Source organism: Chiloscyllium punctatum, chromosome 36 (assembly GCF_047496795.1).
Source record: "Chiloscyllium punctatum isolate Juve2018m chromosome 36, sChiPun1.3, whole genome shotgun sequence".
NCBI lineage: Eukaryota > Metazoa > Chordata > Chondrichthyes > Orectolobiformes > Hemiscylliidae > Chiloscyllium > Chiloscyllium punctatum.
The window spans coordinates 72,790,224-72,807,208 of NC_092774.1; the positions used below are offsets into that span (position 1 = coordinate 72,790,224).

The 16,985-nt window shown below is 44.2% G+C and overlaps 1 protein-coding gene and 1 long non-coding RNA gene across 3 annotated transcripts in view; one reads left to right on the forward strand and one right to left on the reverse strand.

Moving 5' to 3' along the window:
• The window catches only part of LOC140460677 (uncharacterized), a 29,051-nt gene extending 17,694 nt beyond the window's left edge, over positions 1-11,357 (forward strand). The window contains exon 3 of the mRNA XM_072555309.1: positions 10,596-11,357. Within this exon, the coding sequence (XP_072411410.1) occupies positions 10,596-11,275 (680 nt within the window). The 3' untranslated portion in view covers positions 11,276-11,357. The remainder of the gene's footprint in view (positions 1-10,595) is intronic.
• Positions 219-9,190, reverse strand: LOC140460681 (uncharacterized). 2 transcript variants are annotated; one of them, XR_011954278.1, is made up of 3 exons: positions 9,062-9,190; positions 2,836-2,960; positions 219-678 (listed from the first exon to the last, which is right to left on the reverse strand). It is a non-coding gene; the product is annotated as an uncharacterized lncRNA (long non-coding RNA). The 2 variants fall into 2 exon arrangements; XR_011954277.1 differs by having other exon boundaries at positions 8,939-9,190.
• Positions 11,358-16,985: the final 5,628 nt, after the last annotated feature.

The window sequence follows — 16,985 nt, forward strand, 5'->3', positions numbered from 1 at the left end:
CCTCACCGTCACCAAGTAACAGACACCTCGCGCTACAACTGCTCATTCACAAAAACAAACTCTCCTGTCTCGCTCTGCAGCTGCAGGGGGGACACTGCCACGTTTCGAGGAGCCCTGTCTACGTTGGGAAAGCTCACGGCTCAATTTAAACAGATATTTCTACATAATAACGAATAAAGAGATTTAATGGACAAGAGCTCGTGGGTCCACAGTTAAAATGCTTTAAACAACCGTTTTTTTTTATTTCACTGCCTTCCCAGGATACAGTATTTCTCCCATCTGAAATTGTTTGCCCAGAAAAAAATCCAGCAGGAATATGATTATGGAGCTATCAATAAACATGTCTAATTTGGGTCACCCGACGTTATTAATGGAAGAACATGATCTCTTCAAGGTTCGATTTGCCCATCAAAATTGCTTGACTTTAAGGTGTTCCATAACACCCTGGAGTCGTTCAGGGAGAGGTGGGCGCCGCAGGGAGTGGAGTGCATTATTTCTCCCTCCAACTCTATTTTGATTTAGTCCCTACCCTCCCCTTCACTGTTTTGATCACACAGCATTGCCCTCTGGTTTGAAGGGCAGTGCTTGTCACTGGCCACTCGGGTGTTTTTCATATTTCCTGGTGGTGGAAATTGAATAAAGATTCGTGCACCTTGTGTCCTTCACTGTGTCTCACACCTGCACAAAAAAAAGAAAAGAAAAAGAAAAAAAAATTAAGGTGTTCCATTGTTGTTTCAATTATGATCCATTAAAAAGCAATATCCAGTCTCATCTGAGTGCAGAACCAACTCAACTGACTGAACAACCGAAACAACTATTCTGTATGAACTTTAGATGTGACATCCTCTCCCTCTCTCTGTGGACCCAATGGGATTAACCAGGGCTGGAAGTACCACTCTCAGAATACAATTGCTGATCTACAGTTTGCTTCTGCTGCTGAACATAAGGATTTAAAAGCTGCGAGCCTGATCCCGCACAATGCACAAAAACAGACTGCTCACCCGTGTCTGCGCAGAGGATAATTTTCACTTGGAATGGATCACAAAATAACAACTGTTACCAGTCCCACAGCTCATGAGTTTCCCATGGACAAAGTTAAAAATCACACAACACCAGATTGGAATCCAACAGGTTTATTTGGAAGCACTAGCTTTCGAGGCGCTGCTCCTTCATCAGGTGGTTGTGGAGAATTAGATCGTGATCCCGGAATTTGTAGCAAAGGAGTCCAGTGTCATGAAAATGTGATACAGTCAACAATTTTAGACTAAATCTTCCATCTTTTAGAATGGGTTTCTGCTCTTTGATATGTTAATCCCTGAACTTATTTTTAATTACCTTCTCAAGAAGGTCCTTTAAATGCAGAATTTTTCTAATAACAGGTGTGAATTCTGTCTGGGTCCCAATGTTGAGTCAGACTGACATTTTTCTTAGAAAAGCTCTGCATTTAAATTACACTCGAGAAGATAATTTATAGATTAGGGTGCAAATTAGGGTGGATTGGCTGTGCTAAATTACCTATAGTGCCCAGTGATGTGCAAATTAGGGTGGATGGTCCATGGGAAATATGGAATAAGGGGGTGGTTATGGGTGGGATGTTCTTCAGAGGGCCAGTGTGGAATAGATGGGCTGAATGGCCTACTTCCACATTTTCGAGGTTCTATGACTCCCCAACCCCACCCCACCCCACCCCCATGTCTCTCTGTTTTACAACATAACCCAGGGCCCTACCATTAACTGTACATGTCCTGCCCTTCCTTGTTTTCACAAAACGCAAGCCCTTGCTTTTATCCATACCTCTCTCATACACACACTCTCTCTCAGACACACAGACATACTCCCCCCCAACACACTCACAGGTTTATACTCCATCACACTCACAATTTACCTGCGCACACACAACCTGACATGCACACACTCACATTGTCTCATGAATACGGACACGTAACTCTATGGGGTGAATTTGTATTGGCAGGATTATTCTTGCAGATACATTCAATTTTGCTCAAAGAGCACGCAAACTGCAGGCAGTCAATCCATGTAATATTTTATAAATTCCTACTTTGGAAATAGAACCAGTCTGATTCAAGATTGGGAAACTGATAGACTCGAACCTCACACCTTTAAAGCATTGTCTGAACTGAGATGTCACCTATTTTTTATAAAACCTTAAGTCATCTCGAGAATGTGATTTAAAAGATTTAAATGAACCAAAACCTGCAACCCATTCTAAAAGATGAAAGAGGTAACAGCAATCTAGGCTTGTTCAATATATCCGATCAGTTGCACGACACTATGATCTTTTGCTATGAAATCTGTGTCTTATTACCCTGGTCCACAGCTACCCGATGAAGGAGCAGCATTCCAAAAGCGAGTGCTTCCAAATAAACCTGTTGGACTATAACCCGGTGTTGTGAGATATTTAACTCTATCCACCCCCCTCCAATACCGGCCCCTCCATATCGTATCTCGTGAACACAGCCCACACCTCCCGGTGCTGCTATTACACTTTACAATGCCAATGAAATGACTTACTCTGCACTCCTGAAAAATTCCCAATTTCTCAAGATACTAGCTACTCATTCACTGCTCCATTTGATATGCGACATTGGAAACTTAGTGCAGCAGGCTGAAAGAAATGAGCAGCTTTAAAACTAAAAACTCTTGGAGCTCAAAACTTTCAATGAGAATCTGAGCCCGGCAATAAGTTCGGGTAACCTTTATTGTGACCCAGCTTTGTTACAGCTTCAGAACCCCCCCCCAGCAAAAAAGCATAGAAAAAGGAACTGCTTTTTAAACAGTTCAAAGCGCACACACTCTCCACCCATCCCACCTCACCTTCTTTACTGTTTGTCACCACCAAGTTGTCCCTTTGTAACTGAATCCTTGGTACAGCGTAACTCGAAGGAAGTATTGACTCACTCAGCAAAACAAAATAGTCAATTCAGGGTGCAATGCAGCTTCTTGATGAACAAGCAGATAAGAAATGGTTAACGTCCCCAGGAAGGTGGGAGCAAAATGGAACATTAAGACATTAACACCAACACACTTCAGTCAAACATTTCTGCTCCCAGTAAGGGCAAAACATCCTGAAATTCCAGTCTTCACCAACAGATTTCTGCTTTCATAGAAGACGATAAAAGTCATACAGCACGGAAACAGACCCTTCGGTCCAACTTGTCTGTCAAACAGGTATCCTAAATTAATCTAGTCCAATTTGTCTGCATGTGGTCCATATCCCTCTAAATCCTTTCTATTCATGTACCCAACCAGAAGAATTTTTAAAATTCCCCTCTCACATCAAACATATGCCCCTCTAGTTTTTGACTCCCCTACCCTGGGGTAAAGACATTGGGTATTCACCCTAGCTATGCCCCTTATGAATGTCAACATGGTCACCCCTCAGCCTCCGATGCTCCAGGGAAAATATCCCCAGTGTATTCAGCCTGTAGTTTAAACCCTCCAACTCTGGCAACAGCCTTGTCAATCTTTTCTGACCCCTTTCAAAGTTACACAATATCTTTAGAATAACAGGGAGACCAGAAGCAAATGCAGTCATCCAAACATAGCCTGCACAGCTCCAACGTGACCTCCCAACTCCTATACTCAATGGTCTCACTAATAAAGGAAAGCATACCAAATGCTTTCTTCACTATCCTGTCGACAGCGACTCCACCTTCAACGAACTATGAACTTGCACTACAAGGTCCCTTTGTTCTGCAACACCCCTCTTACGTGTGTCAGTCCTGCCTGCATTGCTTGACCAAAATGCAAACCACACATTTTCATCTGCCACTCCTTGGCCCTTCAGCCCATCCAATCAATTCTAATTTATAGTGAACTCTTTTTTTCCTCTCTTGTTCCCTAGAATTTGAAAATCTCCATCCCACATACTCTCCCTCCATTCTCAGTTTGCTCAACCTAATCCCTGCTGTACCACAACCTGAAGGGTCTGGTTCATGCTGACTAACAGGCCCACACTTGGGGGGAGGGGGGTTCTAATTGAAACATAAACAATACAGAACCCTGAACGGCCTGAACAGAGTGGACATTGGGAAGATGTTTCCATTGGTTGGAGGGAGTAGAACCAGTGGGCACCGCCTTAGAGTAAAGGGAAGACCTTTCAGAATGGTGGTGAGTGGTGAATCTATGGAATTCAGTGCCACAGAAGGCTGTGGAGGCCTGGTCATTGAGGATATTTAGGACTGAGATGGAGACTTTGAATATCTAGGGGATAGAGGGTTATGGGGACAAAGTGAGAGAATGGGGTTGAGAAACCTATCAGCCAGTATTAAATGGTGGAGTAGACCCGATGGGCTGAATGGCCTAATTTCTGCTTCTTTGTCCTATGGTCTCTTGCTGTCCTGGACACAGTGTGAGAGAACTGGAAGCATTTGGTCTTTCAAGCCTGCACCAGCACTCAACAGATCATAACTGGATATGAATCTGCCAACATCTACATGGATGGGCTGGGACATTTTCACTGGAGCATAGGAGGCTAAGAGGTGACCTTACAGACGTTTATAAAATCATGAGGGACATAGATGAGGTGACTGCCGTGTATCCTTTCCCTAGAGTGGGGTTTCAAGATTAGGCAGCAAATTTGAAGGTGTGAGGAGAAAGACTTTAAAAAGGCATGAAGGGTACCTATTTTTTTGCATGGAGTGGTTTGTGTGTGTAATGAATGTCCAGAAGAAGTGGTGGGTGCAGGTACAGTAACAACATTTACAAGACATTTGAATAAATACATGAATAGGAAAGGTTCGGAGGGGCATGGGCCAAACGCAGGCAGGTGGGACTAGTTTCGTTTGTGAATATAGTCAGCACGGACTAGTTGGACTGAAGGGTCTGTTTCTGTGCTGTATGACTCTGTAAAATCATTTTCTTGCCTTCCCCATAAGCGTTCACTTATTTGATGTTCAAAAGTCAGATCAATGCAGCCTTGGATATATTCAATGACCACCTAACTGCAGGAAAGCATCCGCACTTTACAACAGAATTCCTCTTGGCAAAATACCATTTGCCATGCTGATTGCTTGCAGCGCCTATCTGACAACTGGCATTGACTGGTGTCGAAGGACGCTGAGGCCCCTTTGTACATCCATACATCATTCCTGATGAAGGGGTCGTACCTGAAACGTCAACTCCCCTGATCCTTGGATGCTGCCTGATCTACTGTGTTTTCCCAGTGCCACAATTTGACTCGGATCTCCGGCATCTACAGTTCTCCCTTTGTCCACAACCCAATACATTAACGTTTAAACAATACACCTCCTTTCTGCTTTTTTTTCCACAGCAAAGGCTATAACTTCACATTACGGTACTGCATTTACCATGTGTTTGCAAACTGTGGTATTCTCTACTTCGGGGAGACCGAATGTAAACTTGGGAATGGTTCGCCGAGCATTGCAGCCGGGTCCGCAGAGGCTGACCAGACCTCCCCGTCACCACCCAATTTAATTCCCCTTCCCACTCTCTTTCTGACATGACCATCTTTGGCCTCCTCCATTGCCACAACAAACTAAACCACAACTTGGAAGACAACACCCCATCTTCCACCTGGGCAGCCTAAAGCCCAGAGGACTCAACACAGAGTTCCCCAATTTCAAATAACTTCACTTCCTATACCCCAATTCCCTTCTCAGCCTCGACCCCTCCTTTGCACTCCTCTCTGCCACCAACCAGATTCCTTCCTCCCATTGACCAATCAGGTTGTACCCTCCACCTGTCTTCACCTATCCCCACTTCACCATCGTGTCCCCAGCACACCTCTTCTCTGTACCTCTCCCTGTACCCACCTCCAGTCCCGAACAAAGGTTACACCAAGATATCGACTCTCCCACCTCCTGATGTCGCCTGGCTTGCTGTGTTCTTGCAGCCTCCTGCCTGTCTATTTTGCCCATTACGACACAGACCTGGACCAACGTTTCCAGATTCTGTGTCCTCCCGGATTCACTCCCTTTCCTTTTAGTTGCTGCAAGTCAAAAATTGAACCCCAGAATGAAAAAGAAATGGAAAATGGGGTGCAAAAAGAGAGTACCGCACTCACAGAAATTGGACAGGGGAAAGAATTTGCAGTCTGGTTAAAGCTCAATCTTCATTCAGAGATAGAGAGAGAGGAAGAACAGCAGCTTCAGCACCTCATGGTCCAATTTCCGCATTTAGTCAATGGGATGGCTCTGATTGTCAGGAAGACCAGTCTGTTTCTGGTCCTCCTGGGCGTCCTATTGGTCCATCAAGAGAAGGTTGCACGCCTTTTTTCCAGACAGCGATAAATATGCCCAGTGTTATGCTGACACCGGCAGGCATGCGTAATACGTTTTTTGGGGATGTGGGTGTTATTAATACATTTAAATATCCAAGTGCCAAAAGAGAAAAAAAGGGTACAGCCACAATTGTTTTATTGCTTTTGCATTTTGTCTTGCTGCTCAACTTTTGTACATCTTTTCCCCTTGTTGAGAGAGAGAGAGAGAGAGAGAGAGAGAGAGAGTGTCCCCCAGTGAACTGACAGTGGGAAGGAGCTTTAACCAGTTACACAGACTGAAGAACTATTACACTATTCGCAGGAAGGAGTGACTGTATACGTTTCCTGAGTGTGATCACAGTTTCACTTGTTCATCAGAAGCAGAAAGCCAAAAGGACACCAGAACTGTGGAGAAGTCGTGGAAATGTGGGGACTGGGGGAAGGGATACCATTTCCTGTCGGCACTGGAGATTCATCAGCTCAGTCGCATTGGGAAGAGGCAGTTCTTCAAAACATTACTACAACATTATTTCCCATTGCCAAAAATACATTTACGCTGCCTGATTACCTTGAACTTATACAAGTGCCTTGTCATAACATCTTTTGTTATAGCTTTCGACATTTTCCCTATGACATATGTTAAGGTAAATGGTCTGCAGTTTCCTATTCTCTGTCTCCCTTTTCGAAAAGAGTTTACCAATTTAAAGAAACCTTCCCTGAAACTAATAGCGTTTGGAAAATTAAAACCAATGTGTTAACTGTTTCACTGGTTAGTGTTTCTTTAAGAGTCTTGGATGAAATCCTTCAGGTACCTGGAACTTGTCAAATCGTAGCTCCAACAGTTTAGTCAGTTTCCCCGGTAATTGTAATTTTCTTCAGCTCCTCCCTCCTTTTCAATTCCTGATTTACAGCTAGTTCCAGGGTGTTACTTGTATCCTCTCTAGTGAAGACAGATTCAAGCTCTTTTCAATTCATCTACCATGTCTTTATCCTCCGTTCTTGAATCCCCAGACTCATTTTCTATAGAACCAACACTTATATTGTTAACTTTTTTAAAGAAAGCTGAAGAAACTTTCCAACCTGTTTTTATATTTTTGGCTAACTTTCGAACCCTAATTGCTGTGCTACTGCCTGCATTATTTCAGCTGTTTTGCCCCAGCTCTCAACTTGAGCATCAACCTGTCTGCTTCTTCTATTGAACTGACCTTGATTAAATGTTGCAAAACACACAAGGACAAGTCTTTCCTCTCCAGAATGTCTTAGTACTAAACATGATAAAATTCACTATGAAATATTGTTCATTCAAACTTTACCAAGCACATGGTACACATTCAAAATTCAACAATGAGATGCAGTTTTGTTACAATCATTCAGTTTGAAGAGAAAAACTATTAAATTTTGAAGAGAAGTTTGAAAACCCAGTCATTAACTGGAAGAACAACTCTTTTTTTGTTTAAAAATGTGAAAACCTAATCAACAGGAGTAACTTAGCAGAATAGTATCTATGGCATTAAATTGTAAATCTAGTTTCTTTCCTTCTCTGCCATAGTTCCCACAAATCTTTATATGAATCTTGATCGTTCATTCACTTTCTGGGAATAGTCCAAGACATGCAATATCTTTCTAGGATTCACTTGAATTCTTCTCAGGATTCCAAGTATATCTGATAATTTTATGAGGATGCCTCCATTAGCTTTTGGCTAAGTGAACTTCTAGATTTCGTTTGAGACTTCAAAGGTTTAGATGGCTCAGTTTGAATGTTGGTTGAAAACACCTCTGGTTCCTCATGGCTGTCTGTACTTTTAATCTCACAGCAGTGCGTGAATGACTAAGCTGCTGTTGAACACAAACTGCTTTCTGTCAGCAATGCAAACTCCACGGTGGGTTTTTTGAGTGTTCTCACCATCTGGAAAAATGATGGGGCAATCTCAGTCAGGATAACACAACAACACTTCTTCCTCAGGAGGCTGATGCAATGCAGCATGTCAATAATGACCCTCACCAACTTTTACAGATGCACTATAGAAAGTGTTCTATCTGGATGTGTAACAACCTATTCCGGCTACTGCTTTGCCCAGAATGCTAAGATACCCAGAAGGTTTTATGCGCATCGCAGACCATCATGGAAGTCAACCTACCATCCATGGTCTCCACCTACACTTCTCTTTGCCGCAGAAATGCTGCCAACATCATCAAATTCTCCTCCAACCCCCTAATGCTCTCTCACAACTTCTTTAGTCAGACAGAAGATACAGAATCTGGAAACACATGCACCAACAGGTTCAGAAAGAGCTTCTTCCCTGCCATTGTTAGACTGATGAACAGACTCTCTTTGTACATATGGAATGATCTGCAGAGAAAGTGGTGGAGGCTGCTACAATTACAATATTTAAAAGGCATCTGGATGGGTGAATGAATTAAGAAAGGTTTACAGGGATATGGGCCAAGTGTTGGTAAATGGGACTAGATTTATTCAGATTAACTGGTCAGCATGAACGAGTTGGACTGAGGGGTCTGTTCAATCTCGATGACTCAGTCCAATGCTCACTTACCATCCCTTTCAATAACAGCATAATTGGAAGTATATGACATAGCTACAATACATAATTACAACAATTAATTATAATCGAATGTGAGAAAACCACGAAGAACACGTTGAATGTTTAACAACTTAATAAAAATGGACAAATCTCTGACCCTTTCCACGTTCCAGTCCTGATAAATGACATGAGAATCAGAAAGCCTGAAGAGAGAGCGAATCTGAAACCCCTTCGCTTGCATTCATACTTTCCTCCGCCAGTTGGTACAAGTGTACAGTACCTCCCCTCTTCTCTCTCCCTCCCAGGATGAGGAATAGAAAGGGGGAGATATTGCTTTGCTCCCAGATATTGCCCAGAGTTGGGGAGGTCTCAGTCGGAAACTGATCGCACTACGTCCGCATTGTGACGTCCACATATGGGGCGGGACGTCCGGAGGGAGCTGGCCGCTGACGATCCTGTGTTCCAAGATGGTTCTCTCCTATTGGCCACGCGCTATGACGTCACACTGGTCAATGGTGAGCCAATTGGAATCCCTGGATGATCGGAAGGAGACTGGTCCGCCGGCCAATCAGAACCGCCGTATTGACTGAATGCGGAAGTTTGAACATGAGTTTCTGAAGCTGATGCTGTTCCTCTCTCCCTGAATGAAGGTTGAGTTTCACCTCAGACTGTAACTCCCTTTCTCTGTTCACTATCTGTGAGTACGGCACTTTTTTTTTCTCGGCCCCCTTTCTATTCTGGGGTTAAACTGCTCAGTTTCTGACTCTTTATTCCATCCAGTCCATGCTGAACATGATTCTAAACTAGCTAGTCTCTACCTGCCTGGAAGTGGTCTCCCATTTTAGGGAGAAATGAGGAAATTATTATTTTCTTGTTAGTTTATGGAATGTTCCCCCACAGAGAGTAATGGAGCCTGACTCATGGAATGTATTCAAGGCTTAATTGAAGAGAATTTTAAATGACAGGGATAGGAAAGGTTATGGAGAACAGCAGGAAATGGAGTGAAGGCCAAATCAGCACAGATCTGATTTTATGGAACAGCAGAGCAAACCCCAGGAGCTGAATGGCTCACTCCTGGTTCAATCTGTGATAACCTGTGTCCAGGGCAGGAAGAGGCGAGCATAGATCCATTAGTCAACATTTTTCAGCATTTTTAGGAGAATATGGAGCATGGGGCAATAATACCTAGTTAGAATAGAGGGAGACTGTGGCATTGAGAAGAAAGAATGTTCCACAAGAACCAGAATTGTCTGGAATTACTATCCTTTGTAGACATTGATGTCTTCTGTAATCTCCATTTTACAGGATATGAGAACGGATGGAATTGCAGCCAGAAATCTCAAAACAAGATCTGATCGAGACAATTGATTCACTGGCACAGGAATGTTATCAGTCTTTTGAATCTCACTGGAAATTTTATTTCTCTTCTGTCCAGTCTGCTTTGAAATGTTTCAAACTTCAGTGAGACTGAAGTACACAGACCTCAGTGAGCATGTACCAGTGAACTGACTGTGGGAAGAGCTTTAAGCGGGTACACAGTCTGAAATAGCAACACCCCGTTCGCAGCAGCAAGACATAGAACAACTTCCATTTGTGAGTGGTCCTTCAACTGATTGTCAACACTAGAAGGCGGTGGGGATTCCCACGTGATGGAGAAACCGTGGAAATGTGGGGACTGTGGGAAGGAATTCAAATTCCCGTGCTTGCTTGAAAGCCATCGCCGCCGTCACACTGGGGAGAGGCCGTTCACCTGCTTAGTGTGTGGGAAGGGGTTTACCCATTCATCCGCCCTAGTGACCCACCAGTGGGTCCATATGGGGAGAGGCCTTTCACATGCAATGTGTGCGGGAAGGCGTTCATTCAGTTATCCACCCTCCATAGTCACCAGCACGTCCACTCTAGGGAGAAACCTTTCACCTGCTCTGTGTGTGGGAAGGTGTTCAACCAGTCTTCCAACCACCAGAGTCACCAGCGGGTCCACACCGGGGAGAGGCCGTACACCTGCTCTGTCTGCGGGAAGGCGTTCGTTCAGTTATCCACCCTGGTGACCCACCGGCGGATTCACACTGGGGAGAGACCGTTCACCTGCTCCATGTGTGGGAAAGCGTTCACCCAGTCCTCTGCCTTGCTGACCCACCAGCGAGTCCACACCGGGGAGAGGCCTTTCTCCTGCTCTGTGTGCAGGCAGGTATTCACACGGTCCTCTGCCTTGATGAACCACCAGCGGGTCCACAGCGGGGAGAGGCCGTTCACCTGCTCTGTGTGCGATAAGCACTTCAGCGATTCATCCACCCTGCGGCGACACCAGTGGGTTCACACCAGGGAGAGACCATTCACCTGCTCAGTGTGTGGGAAGGGGTTCATTGATTGGTCTTCCCTGCGGAGACACCAGCCTATCCACACTGGGGAGAGACCGTTCACCTGCCCCGAGTGCGGGAAGGGATTCAGTCAGTCATGCCACCTGCTCAGACACCAATCCAGTCACACTGAGTAGTGAACATTTGGATGCTTTGTGTGTGTTACTTGTCTTAATATTCAAGAGCTGAAAATGTGTTGCTGGAAAAGCGCAGCAAGTCAGGCAGCAGCCAAGGAGCAGGAGAATCTATGTTTTGGGCATGAGCCCTTCTTCAGGAATCCTGAAGAAGGGCTCATGCCCAAAACATCGATTCTCCTGCTCCTTGGCTGCTGCCTGACCTGCTGCGCTTTTCTAGCAACACATTTTCAGCTCTGATCTCCAGCATCTGCAGTCCTCACATTTTTTCCCTTAATATTCAAGAGGGCATATATTCCCTGGTGAGTTGAGCACCTATTAAGACACAGTTACTGATTTGGAGCATGTACTGAAGTCAGGAGGTGTGTATCTGTCATGTTTGACTCAGAAGAAATCTGGCTCCGGTTTCTCCTACCCCACCAGGATGCCAGGATGATAATATGGTGTGACATATTGTGTTATAGGTCTCTTTACTAACCCACTCTCAAACAGTTTCTATTTAGTCATTCATAAGTCTTTTCTAAGCTGCTCACAGGAGCCCTATATCTAAAAATACTGCATTCCCATTTCATTCACTCATAACTCTTTCCTATAACATAGCTTCATTCGTTCATTCATAAAATCGCAGGTTTGTGGTATATTTTACTATTACAAAATAGAATAAGTTAAAACACCTCTTTTGACTCATTCCTGCTTTTTCACACCTTCATCCCTTACCAGCTCTTGCTACAAGCAGTGTTTAGGCCTATTTCTGCATCAAAAGCTACCTCTGAATAACTGTCAACATAGTAATGTTTTCAGAACAATACCTCCCTGCCATCTTATCTCCATGAAAGAATACAATATTAATCAACCCTTGCCAACCGTCTATCGGGACCTGAATAAATACATCAATACATAAATACATTAAACCATTTCCCTGACTCGCAGCCACTGTCCCCTTTAAGAAGCTGACTATCGAGACTGTGCTTCTATGAAATTGCAGGAATGAATGAAACTCACGCTGGCAAATACTAAACATATCTCACAATCCAGCAGTGATAAACAGTTTAATATCCTTTATTAATTTATTCAGTGCAGGGACAATGTCTAACTTATTTAGAGCATACAGGCCGAGTAATTTTACTAACATTTGCTGACTTAAAAGACGAAAGGACTAACACCTCTTAATTCTGCAAGCAGACCACACAGACAATCTCAATCCTATCAGGAGTAGCAGCCAGCGTTTGTGTACAATAGATAAAACAATGGGACACCATAGTGACGGAGTGTTAATCTCTGTAAGAACTGTGTGTAAAGAGGCTGCTGTAAGGACAGTATTTCAGGATTCCATCACCACCTCAAACTTGTGCAACTTGCGGTTGCTGAATAAAGAGGCTATTTTCGCCAGTTGCTGAATTTGATTGCTATTTGAACACGATCCCACAACGGGAACAGAGAATGCTCGCCCAGTGCTGAAGGTTGGACAAAAAGGAAAACTAAAGTTTCTGACAGTGGCTGACAATCCAAGTGGCGTTTGTGAGAAATGCCCGGAGCTATATGGAAATTGTCAGGGTCTGGTTGACCCAACGATGTTCCCGGGCTCTGAGCCACACAACAAGTGGCAGGGTAGAGGGGGGCATGTGGACATGGGTTATGTCCCCACCGTAGTGCTGGACAGCACAGAAACTGACCTTTCCATCCAACTTGGCCATGCTGACCAGATATCTGAAATTAATCTCATCCCATTTGCCAGCATTTGACCCATATCTCTCTCGATTCATCTATCCATCCAGATGACTTTGAAATGTTGTAATTGTACCAATCCCACCACTCCCTCTGGTAGCTCATTCCATACATGCATCGCCTTCTGTGTGAAAAGGTTGCACCTTAGATTCCCTTCCCCATCTACCTTAAACCTATGCCTTCTAGTTATGGATACCAAAGGGTCTGATTCCATGCTGTGCAGCTCTATGAATCTAGTGTAAGTGATAACATATTGGTGATACACACTTGATGGGCCAAATGGCCTTTTCTGTACTGTATGATTCTGTGATCAGAAAACTCACGTAGGGTTCAACAAAGGATGCCTCTCTGAATCAGACACCATTTATAACAGATTAATGCAATAATAACCTTCACGTGGAATTTAAGAACAGACATCATTCCATTAGAGCACGTTCCTTCTGTGCTGAAACCATTCTATTGTTTGTGGGAGATCAAGCTGAGGAGCTGTGACTATTTAGGTTTTGATGTTACACATATAAGTCTGGAATAACAGTGGATTAGGAATCGTGTTTAGAGAGAATGGTACTCCAAGCCTCTCTAATCCTATTATGTTAACGAGAGAGAGAGAGGATGTCGCATCTACAGATCCGACAGAAGACATATAGAGACCCGTTCCCTTACCCCATTAATCTACATTTACTCCTGACTAATGCACCGAACTTACACATCCCTGAACACTGGGGCAATTTACACACAGACAATCCAACTTAACCTGCCTCTCCCTGGACACTATGGGTAACATAGCATCGCTAATCCACCCTAACCTATACATGTTTGGATTGTAGGAGGAAGCCGGAGCAGCCAGAGGAAGCCCACGCAGACACGGGAGGTGGGGTGCAGGGATAATGTGCCAACTCCACACAGCTAGTTGCCTGACACTAAAATCTAACGCAGGTCCCTGGCACTGTGAGGTGTCAGTGCGAACCGCTGAGCTACCCTGCCACCCCTGTCCAGCCAATCTGTGTCTCTCATTATTTTGTCGAGGTCTCTTTTCAGCCTCTGTTTTTCCAAAGAAAACAATCCAGGTTTATGCCTCCTCTGCTCGTAACGAGAGCCCTCCAGACTATGCAATGTCCTGGTGAACCTTGTCTGTATCCTCAGCCAGAGCACCCACATCCTTCCAGTAGCACAGTGACCAGAACTGCACACAATATTCCGAATGTGGCCAGAATAAACAGCTGTAATGTAACTCTTACACTCAAGGAAGCGTGCTGTGTGCCTTCTTGACCACCGTGCCCACCTGCATTACCACTTCCACGGATCTATATGCCCAGACCCCTCTATGCCAGTGCTCCTATATGTTCTGCCATTTATCATACAATTCTTATATTTCCTTCATCTCTATCGAGCTTCACCTTAACTGTCTTTCTCTCCATCTCTTTTCCCCCCTCCTCACATCAGCATACCATAAGACCACAGGAGCAGAAATTAGGCCATTCAGCCCATTGAGTCTACTTCGCCATTCAATCACGGCTGATACGTTTCTCAACCCCATTCTCCCCGAACTCCTTGATCCCCTTGATACTCAAGAGCCGAGCTATCTCAGTCTTAAATATACTCAGTAACTTGGCCTCCGCAGCTTTCTGTGGCAGTGAATTTCATAGATTCACCATACTCTGGCTGAAGAAGTTTCTCTCCCCTCTGTTCTAAAGGGTCTTCCCTTGACAGGAAAGCTGAGCCCTCAGGTTCTAGTCTGTCCTACCAATGGAAACATCTTCCCAACATCCACACCGTTCATTATTCTGTAGGTTTCAATTAGATCCCCCCCCCCATCCTTCTGAACTCCATGAAGTATAAACCTGGAGTCCTCTAATGTTCTTATGTTAAATTTTTCATTCCTGGACCATTCTTTTGAACCACCTCTGAACACGTTCCAGGGCCAGTACATCCTTCCTGAGATATGGGGCCCAAATCTGCATACAGTACTCCAATTGTGGCCTGACCGGAGACTTACAGAGCCTCAGAAGTACATCCCTGCTTTTATATTCAAGTCTGATCAAAATAAATGCCTTCATTGCATTTGCCTTCCTAACCACTGACTCAACCTGCAAGTTTACCTTGAGAGAATGCTGGAGCAGAACTCCATAGTCTCTTTGCACATCAGATTTCTGAATTTTCTCCCCATAATCCTTCTGTTCCAGAGTAGCAGCAGAGATTTCCAGACACCTCGATTGTTTTCAGGGATACCAAGGGATCTTGGGAATTGCCACTATCGCAGGAGGAGGCAGAGGGGAATGTGGCGTGGTCCTTTAAACTGCAGCACTTTCCAAACTCCCTGAGTCAGCAGGAACTCTTTCTGGACCAAGAAACACTGAGAAACTGCTACATCAGAAGACCTCAGAGGCAGAAATTAGGCCATTCAGCTCATTGAATGGTGGAGCTGACTTAATCATTCTTAAGTATCAAGGGTGACGGGGAGAATTGGGTTGAGGAACGTATCCGCAATGATTGAATAGTGGAGCAGATTGAATGGCCTAATTTCTGCTAGTTAACCATCCCCGGGAAGAAGGACGCAAAACAACAAACTGTTTCCTGGGACAGATGAGCTAAGTGTTTAATAACCTCATGACAAAAGGACAATTAAGTTTGTCTGTGGAAGGAAGGCCCTGACGTAAAAGGGTTTTTTGCAGGAAAGGCTGTATCAAACAAACCACTAAACCTCGAGGATAAGAAGGTAAGCTACAGACCAGAGATCTCCAGAAGTGTGAGGAGGTGGTGTTAGAATCGAAAGAAACATCACATCATAGATTTGAAAGTGAGGAATCTCCACCAGAATTCAACCTCAGAATGATGTAGCAGCAGTACTTGGAGGAAGAAGAATGCTGCATTGAATCCCTGGACACTTCCAGAGACATAAACTGTTGGTGGAAACTCAGTTAAATTCAGCCATCAATTGGGAGATAGCCAAGTTGTGAGTGAGGTTGAACTTGGTTACTTGAGTTTTATTTGTGTTGTTACATACAATAAAGTGTAAATCATTGTTTCAGCAGTTAATTGTGTGCAGTTTCTGAGTTAAGAGCCAAATTAAGGTGATTCACCCACAACCACAGTGAGAGTCTGCGATTCATGTTGACTCCATTGCATTCAGCAGTACATCACGTCAATACTCTTATAAAGCGAAGGCTGACAGCACCGCCTTTCTCAAACAGAAACACCCAGAGGAGCGTGTCGCCCAATAATCTGTAAAATTAGCATGAAAAGTGGTGTAACCTGCTCTAGTGATAAGAATAAATCCCCAACACTTTAAAATGAACAATCAGCAATTTATTTATCCAACTATCATGGTGAACAAATGAACAAAACTATTAACAAACCGGATACAGGCCAGGAGCAGATGGGTGGCACTAGTTTAGTTGGGGATCATGGACTGGTTGGTCTGAAGGGTCTGATTCCAGGCTGCATGACTCCATAGCACGGAATGAATGGGGATCCATCCCAAAGTTGATAAAGGTTTCAAGCACCACCTTAGGCAAATGTGTGGACTCCCTCCAGATAACTGAGGGCAGTGGGGCACTGTGAGGGTCAGTAGATCAGTCAGCCAGCCAGTTCTCTCCAGGAGACTTGTCTCAAGAAAGGAAGTGGTTTCCTGTCCCATCAGCCAGATTATCCAGTTTGGATAATATTTGGTCCTCTTTCTCCAACAAAATATGTCGTCAGGGCAGTGTCTATAACAAATATGTTATTCAACTTGGAAGAGTGCTGAAGACATATACAAGGATGTTGCCAGGACTCAAGGGTCTGTGTAAAAGGGAGAGGTTGGACAAGCTAAGATATTTTTATTTAGAGCATTAGAGACTGAGAAAGGCCCTTAGAGAAATGAAGAGATCGTGAGAGGGTGAATGCACTCAGACTTTTACCCCAGGGTTGGGGATGTGAGGGCTAGAGGGCATCAGTTTAAGGTTCGAGGAAAAAGAATAAAAGGGAACGTGAGGGGCAACTTTATTTA